Source organism: Euphorbia lathyris, chromosome 1 (assembly GCF_963576675.1).
Source record: "Euphorbia lathyris chromosome 1, ddEupLath1.1, whole genome shotgun sequence".
In the NCBI taxonomy this organism is placed as follows: Eukaryota; Viridiplantae; Streptophyta; class Magnoliopsida; order Malpighiales; family Euphorbiaceae; genus Euphorbia; species Euphorbia lathyris.
The window spans coordinates 17,357,491-17,373,134 of record NC_088910.1 but is presented as its reverse complement, the minus strand read 5'-3'; the positions used below and the strand labels follow the sequence as shown (position 1 = coordinate 17,373,134).

The window sequence follows — 15,644 nt, the reverse complement described above, 5'->3', positions numbered from 1 at the left end:
TGCATCTAGAAAAGGTCTTTAAGATGGATTTTCGAGGCTTCTGATTTGTTTCAGACATTTTTCAGATCTTGTCTTACAAGTTGATGGATCATTGATGCTGACTTGATTATTACTCAGCTTGACTCAGCGGTTTCGCCTTCAAGCTTTTCTAAAGAAGGCATTTCTTTTCTTAAAGCTGAGTTGCGTTCTTACTCAGCTTCTGCTGTGTGATTTGCTTATGCTGACTTTGTTCTGTCTTTCTTTTATAGACTTTCAGTTCCTGTTCTCGTTAGTTAATTTACTCAACATTGAACAAACTCATTAGTACAATTAAATCAAAGCACTTAAATTTAATTGTTTTAATCATGGAAATAATTTTGTCAAATCAAAATCATGTGGAAAGGTGTTTCAACAAATACATATAACTAAATATATAAAGCTTAAAGGGGTATAATGTGGTAAAGGTAAAAAGGTGGCATGGATTGTAAATTAGGAGCGGCATGTGTTGTAATTGAGGGGTGATAAAGTTGTAATTAGAAGGGAGCTGAAGTGAGGGTCAAGATTGGTCTTGTTTGGTATTTTTAAAAGTCCAAACGGCGTGTTGGCTTTTTAAGTTGAAAGGGAGCTGCTGGTTTTAGTAGCTCACACGTCGTGTAAGATTCCTGATGAACCTCTGATGTTCATTTCAGTAATCTACACAGCGTGTGGTGTCAAATTTTACGTAAATGGCATTTGCTTCACCTGAATGTGTTGCCTCTTTGACCCAACTTATTCCACCACTCGTTCCCTCTCGTCTAATCGACTGGATGCCCGCATCACTGAATTGCTTGGAATGCCTTATTAAAATAAAAATGAAAATTCAATAATTTTATTAAAATCAGATAAAGTTCAATTATTTTTTGAAACTAATATTAAATTTAAGTGATCATATAGACAATTTACCCTGAACTTCTAGGATTTAAGGATTGAAGATTTGATATTTTTTTCAGATTACAATCTTGAACTTTGATTTTAACACACATTTTTAGAGTTAACCCGTTAAGTAGCGGCCCAATATGTGTAAAAAATAAAAATTAGCGTCTGAATTCTTAAAATCTTAAAAATCAGGAGTTTAATCATGTATTTTGGCATTTACTTACTGATCTTAAATAATTATTCTTTTTTTTTTAGTTTTTTCTTCTTCTAAATTTTAACTACATACATGTCCAATGGATTGAAAAAAATTGACATGAAAAACAAAACTTTATAAGGTTGACTTTGTATTTTTTGAATTCAAGTAATGTTAAATGAATTTAAATTTTCATTTTGATATTAATACATTTTTATGACTAATAAAAAAAAAAATATGAGTAGAATTGTAACTAATTTCATAGACAAGCATCTTATATTAAAATTGAGTCTCTCCAATTCATTTTTTTTTTTTGTTATTATAGAAAAAAAAACCATATTTCACCCTGATTTTTTTTTATTATTTTTATTGATTAAACTACTGATCTTTAGCTTTTATATGTATTGAGCACTCTACTAAAGATTTAATAAAGTTATTAATGTGTGTGAAAATTAAAGTTAAATGAGTTTCAATCTGGAAAAAAAAATGTTCAATAACTCAATACTTAAATATCTGAAAGTTTTGATTCAAAAGAAAATATATCTGAAAGTTCAAGAACTTAATTATGTGTTTGACCAATCAATAAAAAAAATATACCAGTAAAATTGATTAACTAATTGAAGTCGTTTTCAAGGCAAATTATTAGAAGCATTCAGTTCTCCATGTCAAATAGAGGACCTTCCATACGTATTTTGACACGTGTAATATGGATCCACATATTTTATAAGAGACTTCACTATTTTAATTATTAAGTGGGGTCACAATATACGTATCCAAATGTGAATTTTTTTAATTCTTCCATTTTTAATTTTCAACTATTTTATTATTTTGCTGAATGCTTATACCTCTAGGTTGGTGGTATATGATTTTTTTTTTTTTTTTTGTAAATAATACCTCGATAATCAATTTAAAATATTTTAACTGTTTGTTTAGATGAGGTACATGGAGAATTATTAAAAGTATGTAACAACAACTTAATGTGCAGCCATACTTTAGGGGTATGAAAGTCCTATTTGTATTCTCTCCTATAATATTAATTAGTAGCGTTATACTATTTGTTTTAGTAAGAAAATATTTTAGTATGGAGATAGAGGAGGAGGTTATGAATACTACTTACAACGGTGGAGATGAAGAAGAAGGAGGAGGAGCATACTTAGTATGGGAGGAGCTCACGGTGGTGCTGCCGCATAATTTAAGGGAAGGTCCGACGAGAAGGTTGCTAATTGGTGTAAATGGGTATGCTGTTCCTGGTAATATTGTTGCTATTATGGGTCCTTCTGCTTCTGGCAAATCCACTCTTCTTGATGCTTTAGCAGGTTATTCATTTATATATATCATGCATTTCAAATTAATAAGACATAGGAATAACTTTAAATTTATCTCTAACGTTTTTAGAAAGTGTACCGTAATATAAGAAACGGTAAAAAAATATTAAAATGCTTCCAATTTACGCTTAACTAGAAACTCCAAAACGAATGAGACTCTTATTTGAATTCAAAGATTGATGTAGGAGGGTGACGGTGCCGGTGTATCTCGTGTTGTCTGAAACCGTCGCTTATAACGGAAATTATTAGAAGCATCAGGTTTTCTATGTCAAACGCAGGATTTTCCATATCTATTTTACCACATGTTTTCTATGTATTGTGTTTTTTTTGGAGAATCGCAAAAAAGAAAAGAAAAAAAAAAAAAAAAAACAAACCAGTTGATTTTATCTTTCGCACTTTAAATAGTCAAATGCTAACTCAGTCACTGTTTAGGCTTTAAATTGCTCTGTTAAAAATTTTAAGATAAAATTCTTCCATTTCTTATGTTTGGATTGTGTTTGGTGTTTTTAAAAAATGTTAGAAGAAAATTTAGATCTTATCTCAAAAAGTACGTTAAAATTGATCGGAAGATGTTATAATAGAATCAAAACTAATATACATACAGGGTGTTTGTTAAAAGGGATATAGGAGGTGGGATAGGGATAAAAAACATGAGATAAGTTATCCCGTGTTTGTTTAGGAGATAGAAGAGTGAGACGGATGATGGATAAGCCTCTTATCCCTCAAATCCTATACCCAGGAGGGGGTGGTATAAGGAGGTGGGATAAGTTCCTACGATTTTAATAGGATGGAAAAGTCCATCTTATCCCTCAAATTAATCTTATGTAGTTTAAATAGGGTTAAAATAGTAAAATGTATTATTTTATCTCCATCCTTATCCCACATACCAAACATTAAATAGTTATTCTCGACTATCATATTTTTATCCTTATCCCAACCATTTATCCTTATCCCTATCCCTATCCCTATCCTAATAGAATACCAAACGCCTCGATAATGATAAAATTAGGCTTCATACAGTGGTGGAACTAGGATCCCGGATGACCCGGGGCTCAAATATATTGGTAACATGTTTTTATAATTATTGAAAAATAAAATTAAAATAAATAAAAAAAAATTTAAAAGAAAGTGAGGTTGAAGGAAATTGAACATAAGACATCTCAAATAGAAGTAAGAATCCTTAACCATCTCATCTACCTTTAAACATTGAAATAATACTACATAAAGTCAATATAATTCTCCCAAAATATTACCAAACACCATTACTAAAAAAAAAAATTCTCAATTCTCTCCCTGGTTCCGCCCCTGGCTTCATATATACATGCAATTCCTTTCAACTTGTACCCAAACATCTAATGATCTTCTAAATTTTCAAAACGACATTTTCACTCACTTATCTTGTTTAATCCATCGTGGCGTACCGTACACTTTACCCCTACTTACTTTTGAAACAAATTGAGGTGATAAAAAGATCATTTTAAACGAACAAAAAATTGTTTCAAATAACATAAAGGTCGTTTTGAAAGTTTGGAAAATCACTAGTTGTTTGAGTTGAAGTTGAAGGTGGGTTGTTAGGGTGGGCGGGGTTCAATTAACCGGTTCACTAGGAAATTTTTTAAACCTAACTGAATCTATGAATTTTTAGTTATTAGAACCAAACCGGTATATATATGGTTAACCGAAAATTTTCGTTAGGTTTTTCGGTCAGTAATTTTTAACCATTATATCAATAGTTAACAAAAAAAATCAGCAACGGTTAACCATAATTTTTAACTAAAAACAACGGTTAATCGTATTTTTTTATACAAACCTAAATATATAAACAAAATTAATTGTTCAATACACATTTTAAATATCCAAATAAAATCAACTCATACGATTTAAATATTCAAAAGACACATCTCTAGTTTCCAGAGGTGAGAGGTTGTGAACTTAGAACCAATCTCTTAAAAAATATATATATATAAATATATAAAACCAACTCATATAATGTAATTAAAGTTTATATTCAAACATACATAGTTAAATAAATATTCAAACCATAATCAATTTTAACAAAGTTCATATTTATAGCAAGGAATCAATTTCATAAAACCGCCTAAAACATAATTAAATTTAAATTCAAATTACTATCAAAATCAATTTTGATAAATGGGTTTCTAAGCTTTGAAACTATGGGTCTGTTTGGTGTGTCGTAATGCAATTTAATGTAATCAAAGTCGTAATGTAATTAAAGTTAGAATAGAATAGTGATTTCATTACCATGTTTGATTGACAAATAAAAAAATATGATGAAATGTAATTACCATTATAATACTTATGTTGATTTCATTATAATACTTAGTTAAATGAAATCGTAAAATTTTATTTACATAATTAAAATCAACAAAAAAAAACATGAAATTAGTATATAGTTTTCCGTGTTTTCGTAGGATTTTTTACATTTTTCTCGTTTTTCCGATTTCCATTTTCACCGTTTTTTCCTATTTTTCATTTTTCACTTTTTTGTTGTTGTTGTTGTTTGTTTTTTCGTTTTCAGTTTTTCTAGTTTTTGCGTTTTTGAGAATGATGAGAAGTGAGATTTAACAAATGAAAGGTTAGATTGAACTTTAAAGATAAAAATTAGGATTACATGCTTTGGATGTAATGAAAATTCAAACCATTTTTTATGTAATTTACAATAGTTGTTAAACAAAATTTAATCTATGGATTTCTCATTCCATTACATGTGCAACCAAACATGGCAATGACCCTTTAATGTAATGGGCATTCCATTACGAAACCCATTATGTTTTACCAAACGGGCTCTATATGAAACCTTAAAAATGATTTTCCAAAATATAAAACGGGTCAAATACATAAATATCATAATTAAGTACAAAATTACAACTAAGTCATATCATCAAATTTAATTCTTAATATGTCATTATTCTCTATATATTATGATTTTACACCATAATTTAAAAAAATCTAGACTACAATTCATAAATCATAAACACTAGAAAATATATTCTAGACTTTTAATTTATAAATTCTAATCTTTAAAATGTATTAAAAGTACTGATTTTACTAGTTTGATATAATCCAAACTTATGACTTGATATAGTTGTAAATAGTTTTTAAAACATGAATTTCTGTGTAATTTTCCCATATAAAAACATAGGGACATATTTAATGAAATCCATGGTGGTGCAGGTAGACTTTCAACCAATGTTATTATGACTGGAAATGTTCTAATTAATGGCAAGAAGAAAACAAATCTCTATGATGGAATTGTAAGTTTTTTTTTTTTTTTTTTTTAAGAATTGCAAGTTATTGTTTCATGACATAAGTACCAAATTTAATCCAAACATTTTCGATGAAATGCAGATTTAGACTGAATATATAAAATAGTCTAAATTTAATCCTAATGTTTTCAACAAATATCAATTTTAGCTCTATATTACCGAAATTTTAAAAAGACTAGTTTAACTGTTATTTAATTGTCACATCAGACTTCCAAATATCAATTATGTTTAAGATATTTAATGTGATACTAACACGGTTAAAAAAAACATGTTGAAATGCTAACAACTATACTTTTTTTGTCAAACTTTTTTTTTGTCAAACTGTTTTATATATTTACTGTGTATTATTAATATATAGTTACAAATATCCAACCAAAAATACATAAAACTGTTTCAATTTATCGACAAACTTGTTTGGAAGTGAGTTAAATAACAATCAAACCCGTTTTTTCAAATTTTCGGTAAGATAGAGCTAAAATTGATCTTCCTTGAAAACGTTAGGGTTAAATTTGAACCATTCACTACCTTAGAGCTAAATTTGCACTTGACAAAAAACGTTAGGGCTAAATTTGGTCATTATCCCTTATTTAATACTACTTTTTTGGTATATGAACAATAATTAAATTTCAGGCATATGTAACACAAGAAAATACATTGCTGGGAACTCTTACAATCAGAGAAACACTAATGTACTCAGCTCAATTAAGGCTTCCAAGCAAGATGAACAAACAAGATATTTCAAAAATTGTATCAGGAACAATCATGGAAATGGGTTTGGAAGATTGTGCAGATAGATTAATTGGAAATTGGCATTTGAGAGGAATTAGCGGTGGAGAAAAGAAACGATTAAGCATTGCTTTCGAAATCTTAATCAGACCCAATCTTTTGTTTCTTGATGAACCTACTACTGGTTTAGACAGTGCTTCCGCTTTCTTTGTTGTTCAGACACTTAGAAATATTGCTGCAGATGGTGAATTTTTCTGTTATCTGGTGGTGAAACTGTTTACTTTGGAGAAGCTAAAATGGCAGTTGAGGTGAATTTTTCGATTGGATTGACGGTCATTGAAGTTTGGAATTTTTTTCATACCAATGTTCTTCGGTGAAGCAGGATTTCCATGCCCGAGTAGGCGAAATCCTTCAGATCATTTTCTACGGTGTGTGAATTCGGATTTTGATCTTGTTACTACAACTTTAATGGGAGCTCAAAGAGTATGTTCAATTGTGTTGTGTAGTCTATAGGTTCTATATGATTGATATAAATAACGTAAAAATGATAAACATATCGTGTTAAACAGTTTACTTCTGTAAATCGTGTTATTATGTCAGAAACGTGACAAGCCTAATTTTAGATAATTTCTTGTAATCCAGGAAATTCAGATGCTATCAGATTCTTTGGGAAATTTACCAACAGCAGAGATAAAGGCAGAACTAATTAGGAAATACAACTTCTCAAACTATGCAGCAAGTACAAAGGCTAGGATTAAAGAAATCTTGACCACTGTAAGCATCACAGTATCAACTCAATCACAATGAAATTTTATGCATGCGCATATAGTGGAGTACGATTTGGTACAATTCGGGGATTTGAAAATCTCAATAATTGTATCTAATAAAGTCAACGGTACAATTTGGTTCGGTCCTAAAGAAAAAGTCGAACGGTTCAATCTGGTTTTGGATCTATTTTTTTGGATATTCGGTCTGGTGCCATAATCTCTAACATATTTACTCAACAATGGAATTTGAAAATCTCCAGAATTGTATCTAATTAAGTCAACGAACCAAGCCAATTCTAGATTTCTTTTCGGATATTCGGTCCGGTTTAAGAATCTCCAAGATCTATGCTCAGCTCTATATGCATATTCATACCAAGGCAATTCCTTTCGCAGGCATCTAATCTTTTGGATTTTTGTTTAATCTTTTCAACTTGACACATTAAACCTTTGATCAATTATAATTGCACACATTAAACCCCCCGGTGACTAGAAAAGTCAAGTTTAAACATAAAACGGTTAGCAAGACAGGCTTAATGTTGCACAAACCTAATAGAATACTAGATAAGGCTAAACATTTTCTTCAATGAAGCATTGAGCATATTGGGACTAAATTTGACATTGCAGAAAGGGCTTGAGATTAGAAGGAAAAGGGAGAAGCAGCAGACAAACTGGTGGAAACAGCTTTCAATATTGACAAAGAGATCATCCATCAATATGTGGAGAGATTTGGGGTATTATAGGGTAAGGATAGGCATATACATAGCATTGTCTATTTGTGTCGGAACCGTCTTCCACGATGTCGGAAATGGGTACACTTCCATCTTAGCTCGCGGAGCTTGTGGCGGATTCATATCAGGATTCATGACATTCATGTCCATTGGAGGCTTCCCTTCATTCATTGAAGAATTGAAGGTAAGCAAGTCCTAGGGGTGTCAAAACAGGTTCGCAGGTCATAAATGGGTCGTGTCCATTTACTCTGGTGATCATTAAGGGTCACCCTGACACGACCTGTTTAACAAGCTGGTTGATATGACCCAACTCATTTAAGCAGAATTACTCTAATCTGTGTTATTTAAGCAGGTATTTCACAAAGAAAGGCTGAATGGGCATTATGGTGTTGGAGTATATACTGTGTCAAATTTTCTATCTTCTTTTCCATACCTAATAGTGATGTCAATTTCCACATCAAGCATTATCTTTTACCTGGTGAAATTTAGGTCTGAATTCTCACATTTGGTGTATGCCTGCCTTGACCTTATAAGCTGCATAGCAACTGTGGAGAGCTGCATGATGACAATAGCTTCACTTGTTCCCAACTTTCTAATGGGAGTCATCGTTGGAGCCGGATATATTGTAAGATTTTAAGTCTGGCTTTTATCGCATCATGCCCCGGTTTCTGCCCTTTTTCTGGTCATGTTATCTCTTTGATGTTTGTTTCCAGGCAGTCCTGATGATGACCTCCGGGTTCTTTCGCTTGCTGCCTGATCTTCCCAAGGTCTTTTGGCGTTATCCGGTTTCTTATATCAATTTTGGCGCATGGGGATTGCAGGTAATTGCAAATAATGTTAAATGTTTCTAGCAATTCCTGTAAAACAGTCCTGCAAACAGTTTTGATAAGGTTAGCACACTTCTACAGTTTTAGTCAATGGAACTTAAGAGTTAAGAGTCTTGAATTTAGAACCCTTGGTCTAGAACTCGAACGAAAAATCTCCATGGAAAGTGTCAGAGATAATAATAAAAGTTATTCATATAAAAGCTATTTGTGAGCCTATTTATCGGATTAACTTTTGGGTCCATCGGTTCCTTGACAAAAAGCAACATAGATCATGCCAAAGGATAAGAAGAAATGGACATAGAGCTGGAAAACAAGCTAACATGTCATATTCGGGTAAGCTACACCCGTCTCAACTTTTCTGATTTTCAAGTTCAGGGGCCATCATGTTAAATAACGCCAAATTTGAGGAGTCATGGATGTATTTTACCCTGTTGCATTCACTACTTTTATACTATTGACCCTGTGTCACAGCTCTCTACAACCCAAAGATAGATGCAAACGACTAAAATACCAAATACATAATAGCTTTTGAAAGCCAAAAGAGTCTGTTTTTTCCCTTCCCTATTCTAATCAAGTTCCGCTATCTGAAAGTTTTGCAGACTGAATAATAGAACAGCAAGCAACAAGCTTCGTGCAGATAAAATGCTTTTTCCATCACTAATACGATAATGTAAATGCAGGGAGTATACAAGAATGACATGATTGGAGTAGAGTTTGATCCGTTAGTACCAGGTGGTCCGAAACTGCGAGGCGAAGATGTTCTCAGAGATACTCTTGGCATAAGTCTTGATCACTCAAAATGGTGGGACTTCATTGCTGTTATTGTACTTCTTATAGCCTACCGACTACTCTTCTATGCTATTCTCAAGTTCAGGGAGAGAATTTTGCCTGTCTTTCATAAGCTCTACACCAAGAGAACATTACAACATCTCAAAAAGAGGCCGTCTTTCAGGAAAAGTTCACCCTTTCCTTCTCAAAGGCACCGGAATCTCCATCCTTTGTCATCTCAAGAGGGTCTCAACTCTCCAATGCACTAGCAATGACACCAATTTGAAAATGTATTAGGAAACTTCAGCCACATCGGAAATGTTCACATGGACCTTAATGACCAAACGAATTTGGTCATTCACCGTTAGATCTAGGCTTATTAATAAGCCTAGATCTAATGGTGAATGACCATATACTACATAGTCATTAAGGTCCATGTGATCAAAACTGCAGCCACACATATTCGATCTTTCTCTAATATCTTTAGCAATAAAGTGTTCATGACTGTAACAGACCATGAAAATACAAAGAAATCCATGGGATACCATGTAGAGTAAGATGCTACATTGATATATTTTACTTGGGAACAATACACAGATATATATACAAGTAGTAGCTCCTGATATTACTCCTACAGTCAAGGAGACATACTGACCCTACTAGCAGCCTAAGCATGCCCCAACAGCCCTTCAGCAGCCTTAGGCATGTTATTCATTAATTACATTGACTTATACTCTAACAATTACATTGACTTATACTCTAAACAATGACCATTTGCACCAATAATGAACTTTATCACTTGCTTCAGTGAATGTGTTTTTATGCATCTGTGCAAGAAATTTATCAGGTACCTGATGACCATAAGCAGATCACGCGATAAGAGGAGGCGCACTTGAGTGTAACCTCTTTTTTGTTTAACTAATTCATCACAACTAAGATCTGTCTTTCCCAGTGCTGAAGCTAGAAAAAGTAATCAGGAGGCCAATGGACAAAAATATGTTTAAAATCAGAGAACTTTTTTTTGGGACTAAGCATCAGTGATGGTTAATTTCGTCCCAGATTCAATCCACCAATGCCAAATCAGTCGGTAATTCTTTTTTTTTTTTTTTTGTCCCTGGAGTCGGAGGCGTGATCCCCCTGTCCCTACGTCCCTGGTCCTTCCCATGATGTCGGTATATTCGGCAGACCCTTCCTGGCCTTATTCCTACAGCATTTCCGGCAAGGCGCCTTTCAAACTTTTATTGAGGGCATAATCTCCCTGAAGGAAGATTATAGTCCTCACTCGCCAAAAAAAAAGTCATTGATCAAACCTGACTCTTCTCTTTATCAATTGATCAGTTCATCAGTGTCTTCTGCCCCCCATTATCAAGCAAATGGTCACTGCTTCCCTATCAACAGAAAAGAAGTTTCGTCATGATGATTACTCTCTTGTGAAACAAGAAAGTACTTCGGTATATTAACAGTGACAGATCCAAAGGGGACTTGGGGGGCTCTATATTTTTTGGGTGCTTTTGCAAAAAAATATAAGGCTCCGTATACAGCTTCTATGGAGTTTTCTGGCGTTTTCATTGACAAGTGGGTGCTCAAGCCTCCATGGCTCCCCTTGGATCCGTCTTTGATATATATTCGGTTTCCCTGTCCTGCCAACCAAAATAGGGCCACAAACAAAACGTATTATTTGTACTATAACAAAAACAAACACACAAATAGTAAAGACCAGAATGGCTAAGAAAAGGAAACTTGAACAGCTTGTGACATAATTTCTGAAAAACCAGCTTCTATAAGGTCTGTGAATAAGCATCACATTTCAGGTGCAGAAATTAAGAAATACTGCCAGCTAATGGGACTACGAATAAACTCCAGGAATCTAATATCAAAACCTGCATTGATGTATCGCCAAACTCGTGCAACAGCATTGAATTGCAGAAATGAAAACCAACTTTTTTTCTATTTCAGAAGTAACTTTGAGTTTAGAATTCGCAGCAAATGATCTGTGAGTCCTAATTTCACTTACAAATTGAAACAATTTATCTATGAGTCCTAAATTTTCAGTAACTAAGTTACAAGGAGAACGTTGAAGTTGGAATGACCTCCGAACTCCATCAATATCAATGTGGCTATTGTTTGTTCTCATTGGACACACCGTTTTCAATCCGATTTTCAAACCCATGATAAGGAACTTCATACATAGCCCTAGGAATCGGACGCCCACCAAAGTCCTCTGGAAAAAATTCAAAGTCGGGACCAAAGTTGAACTTGACCACACAGTTCGGTTGATTTGGAAGAGTGTACATTGAAGCAGCAGGATAGTAACGACCACCATATAAATCCTTGAAAGCAGTGCCTTGACATATTCCATTTCTGAAAAACGATATCTCGCTCCCTGCATTGCAAAACAATACTTCTGTCAAGTAATAGATCATGACATCCAGAGCCTAAAGCTATAATTCAACAACACAGAAAATCAACATTAGTTCATTAACATATTCTGAAGGCTAAAACTTCATACTCAATGACAATAAGGTCCACTCAGATAGATGCACTTAATATAAAACCGAAAAAGGAACAGATAGAATTCGTAAATTGACGAGAGCCAAGGGAAGGAAAATTTCATCAGAATTTGGTGTATGAGATAGTATTCTAGAAACAAATGGAAGAGAAAATCATAGTTGAATTGAAGCGAAGTAGGTCTACTATTGCCACTGAACTTGAAGCAGACTGTAAATAAGATTAGCTTGAATATCCAAAACCCCATTGTGAAGTGACCTTGAATCATCTCCAATTACTAAACAATAAGCACCTGCACTTTTATGTGCATAGCTGAACTTCAGCTAATTAATGAGAATGCATGGTCGGAAAAAGCCAAGTCACTAAAACGCTAAAAGAAGTTGCAGGTTCACTGATACCATGTCCCTTACTGCTAGCAATTTGTCAGCTCTAATGTATTAAAGGGCGGCCCGGTGCACTACGCGTCCCCGCTAAGCGAGGGTCCGGGGAGGGGTCCCACCACAAGGGTGTACTGGGGGCAAGCCTTCCCCTGCCAATTTTTTTAGCAAGAGGCCGCTCCTAAGACTCGAACCCGTGACCTTTCGGTCACACGACAACAACGTTTACCGTTGCGCCAAGGCTCGCCCTCTCAGCTCTAATGTATTGTTGGATAAAAAAGACATGCCAAATCCGAGTATTTTAAGGAGAAGTGAGCTTCAAAGACATGCCAAATTGGAGTATTTTAAGCAGAAGTAAGCTTCAAAGACAGTGTTCAACCTCCGAAGCAACGAAGCAATCCTTCAGTCTTACCTCAAGCCTATATATCCGCTCAGGACCGGAGCCTTTGAATAGCACTTTGACCTCAACCCTGAAGGGATCGGTATAAGATCATGGGGACATCAGATAACACCCACTAATAATCTATTGCCATGTGGGTTGAAGGCAAAGAGCCAGGCCCCGCCTTTCGCATGAGACACTTAACCAAGTAGTAACTTTACCGCAAACAGATACGACGTGGAAACGCTAACGAAGAAGAGTTTCTGTGCAACATTGGTTTGGTATGATGACCTACAAAGCCTAAGAAGTGTGTTAGACACGCTTCTACATAAATTAGGCCGTCAATTCGCGGCTCCCCAAGACAAGATCACAGGCCAATAGACACCTAGGACCCACCAGACAATGATGATTATATTCCTATATAAAGTGCATTTATTGCTCAAGTAAGGACAGTCTGAGACTCTCGCATACTCTCTCTCTAATTTAATATCTCATACACTTAATATTCTTCCTCTCAAGCATTAGCTTAGCTATAATCTGAGTGCGAGCACTGGTCGATGGCCCTGTTCTGACTTTATTGTATTGCAAGTCAGGACAAAAACGACTAAACCTCCATATTGGCAGAAGATTACTGAGAAGGAAGTAATATTCCTCCCAGCAATGCCATTGGCTTTTCTTATTATTTTAAACCTGATAAGAAATTTACTATTCTTAATTCCCTATAATTCAGAGATGTAAATCCACCAAAAACCCTACAATTCTTTAGATTCAAAACCAAACCAGTATCATCAAATCAATAAACGTCCTCAATGAGAGTATTACACAAAGAATCAACAAGAATAAGGGAACAAGTCAAGCTAGCACCATAATCACAATTCGATAAACACTGATTTCAAATGCGACACATGTTCCACATATCAGATAACATCAAAACACAGTTTATAGAGACACAGACAACCCGACTGACATGACACAATTGACAATCATTACTTTTCTACCATTTATATCCTATATAACCATATCGCACGATTTTGACCCAATAATCCGAAATTGCCACCCTTACACAATAAGTCCTTGCCAGTTTATAAAGACACGGACAACCCGACTGACATGACACAATTGACAATTATTACTTTTCTACCATTTATATCCTATATAACCATATCGAACATATATATAAAAGATAACATAACACCATTTTAACCGAATAATCCGAAATTGCCACCCTTACCCAATAAGTTCTTACCAGGTATGATCTGAGGAGGATCCTCCTTAGCATCTGGAGCACAAACGTATCTCTGCCCTTTATACCAAACCAAACGTGGTGGCTTAGGAGTATACAAAGAACCCTCGGGCAAATTGATATAAAACCCAATCACATCTCCTTCCTTATACCCTTCTTCCCCATACTTCTCTCTCAATGCCTTATGCACTTTACTCCCATCAATATCTCTATACCCAAAACTATTACCATCATACCCAATTGGCGCCTGCAGGTCACCTTTCTGCGTCGACCACCCAAGACGGGTGTGCCCTGTCTCTCCCAGGCTCGCAATTTTAATTTCAAAGTACCATGCCCCTTCACAAACCCCTCTTGTAGCTCTCACCATTCTATACCCTTTTGTACTTCCGGCACTCAGTCTATCTTCACTCAATTCCACTTTCTCAGCTTTGAACACTTTCGACAGGCAAATTGTCATATCTGAGGAATCATCACTTTTATCTGGAAATCTAGGTACAGGAGTAATTAAAACTTTATCTTCAGCAGGAGTATTTTGGGGATTAGGCTTAGGTTTCTTCTTCCCTTTACGAGTAGATCTCGTTACCCAGACATTGTTATTGCTCTTCTTCTTCGATTTCTTTTTCGTCGTGGCTGCTGTTGATATCGGAGTTTTGATTTCGTTCGGTACATTGTTGGCGGTGGCGGCGTCGTCAATTGCGGCGGGTTCTTCTTCCTCTTGTTGAGTCAGAGACGAAAGTTGCTTTTGCTTTTTAGGAAGTGGTTCTTCTTCATCATCTTCTTCCTCGTCGTCTTCTTCTTCAATGTCTTCAAATTTAGGAGACTTTGGAGTGGTTGGGTCCGATTCAGAGAGCCCAGATACAAACTGTTTCGTCGAATCACCGTTTTGAGATATTTCCATGTCGTTCTGGGGTTCTTCTATGCCATTCCGGTGTTCATCAGGGTCAATTGAAACGGTAGACGGAGAGGGATCAAGGTTGTTCGCGGGTACTTCTGCTTCATCTTCTTCTTCTCTATAATTAGCTTGAAGAGACTCCATGAAAAGATGTATCGTTCAAAATTTTACTCTTTCGTCTAATGGAAGTGTATTACCCTGGTTCGGATTGGATTTTGACAAACAGAGGAGGAGGGGGATGAATTCTGCAACGGGAAGAAGGGCAATTGATGGGCTTTCGTCTTCAACCTTCTCATTTGGGCTCAAAACTTATAAAAAATAGAATTAAACCATATTACAAAAATTAATTTTTAATATCTCATTACTTTTTAATATATTTTTATATTCTAATTTATAAATTTTAAATTTTAAAATATAGGATTATTCTAAAAATATAATATAACCTCTAATATATAAATTTTAATTCTTAAAATATATTAAAAATAATAATTTAATTAATTTAATATGATTCAAATTATTATTTAAAATAATTGTAAATAACTTTTTAAAACTGAATTTCTTTATAAATTTCACATAATAAAAAAAAACTTACGTACATAGAACTCACAATTGTTGAGAAAATTTACACGTCTTATAGTGATTTGATTTTATATCAAATACTATAAATCTCACGCTCAATATATCGAGAACAACATAAGGGTGTGCAAAATAATCAACCCACTAAATATAA

The 15,644-nt window shown here is 34.4% G+C and overlaps 2 protein-coding genes across 3 annotated transcripts; one reads left to right on the top strand and one right to left on the bottom strand.

Moving 5' to 3' along the window:
- Positions 1-2,185: 2,185 nt before the first annotated feature.
- On the top strand, positions 2,186-10,374 carry LOC136223278 (ABC transporter G family member 13). The gene is given in 10 exon segments (XM_066011207.1): positions 2,186-2,403; positions 5,608-5,687; positions 6,330-6,669; positions 6,672-6,733; positions 6,768-6,938; positions 7,068-7,199; positions 7,817-8,104; positions 8,273-8,545; positions 8,634-8,741; positions 9,428-10,374. Coding segments are annotated over 10 exon segments (2,025 nt in total). The 5' UTR covers positions 2,186-2,189; the 3' UTR covers positions 9,785-10,374.
- A 198-nt stretch (positions 10,375-10,572) lies between these two features.
- Positions 10,573-15,191, bottom strand: LOC136223271 (protein TRAUCO). Of its 2 annotated transcripts, none has more exons than XM_066011187.1 (2): positions 14,011-15,191; positions 10,573-11,898 (listed from the first exon to the last, which is right to left on the bottom strand). In XM_066011187.1, exons 1-2 carry the CDS (start codon positions 15,056-15,058, stop codon positions 11,633-11,635), a joined length of 1,314 nt encoding a protein of 437 aa, XP_065867259.1. In that variant the 5' UTR covers positions 15,059-15,191; the 3' UTR covers positions 10,573-11,632. The 2 variants fall into 2 exon arrangements, with proteins under 2 accessions (XP_065867259.1, XP_065867270.1); XM_066011198.1 differs by having other exon boundaries at positions 14,026-15,191.
- Positions 15,192-15,644: the final 453 nt, after the last annotated feature.

Coding starts and splice junctions, on each gene's coding strand:
- LOC136223271 (XM_066011187.1), bottom strand. CDS start 15,058: ATGGAGTCTCTTCAAGCTAATTATAGAGAAGAAGAAGATGAAGCAGAA. Junction 11,899..14,010: donor ACCTGGTAAGAACTTATTGG/GTAAGGGTGGCA, acceptor TTTGCAATGCAG/GGAGCGAGATATCGTTTTTC.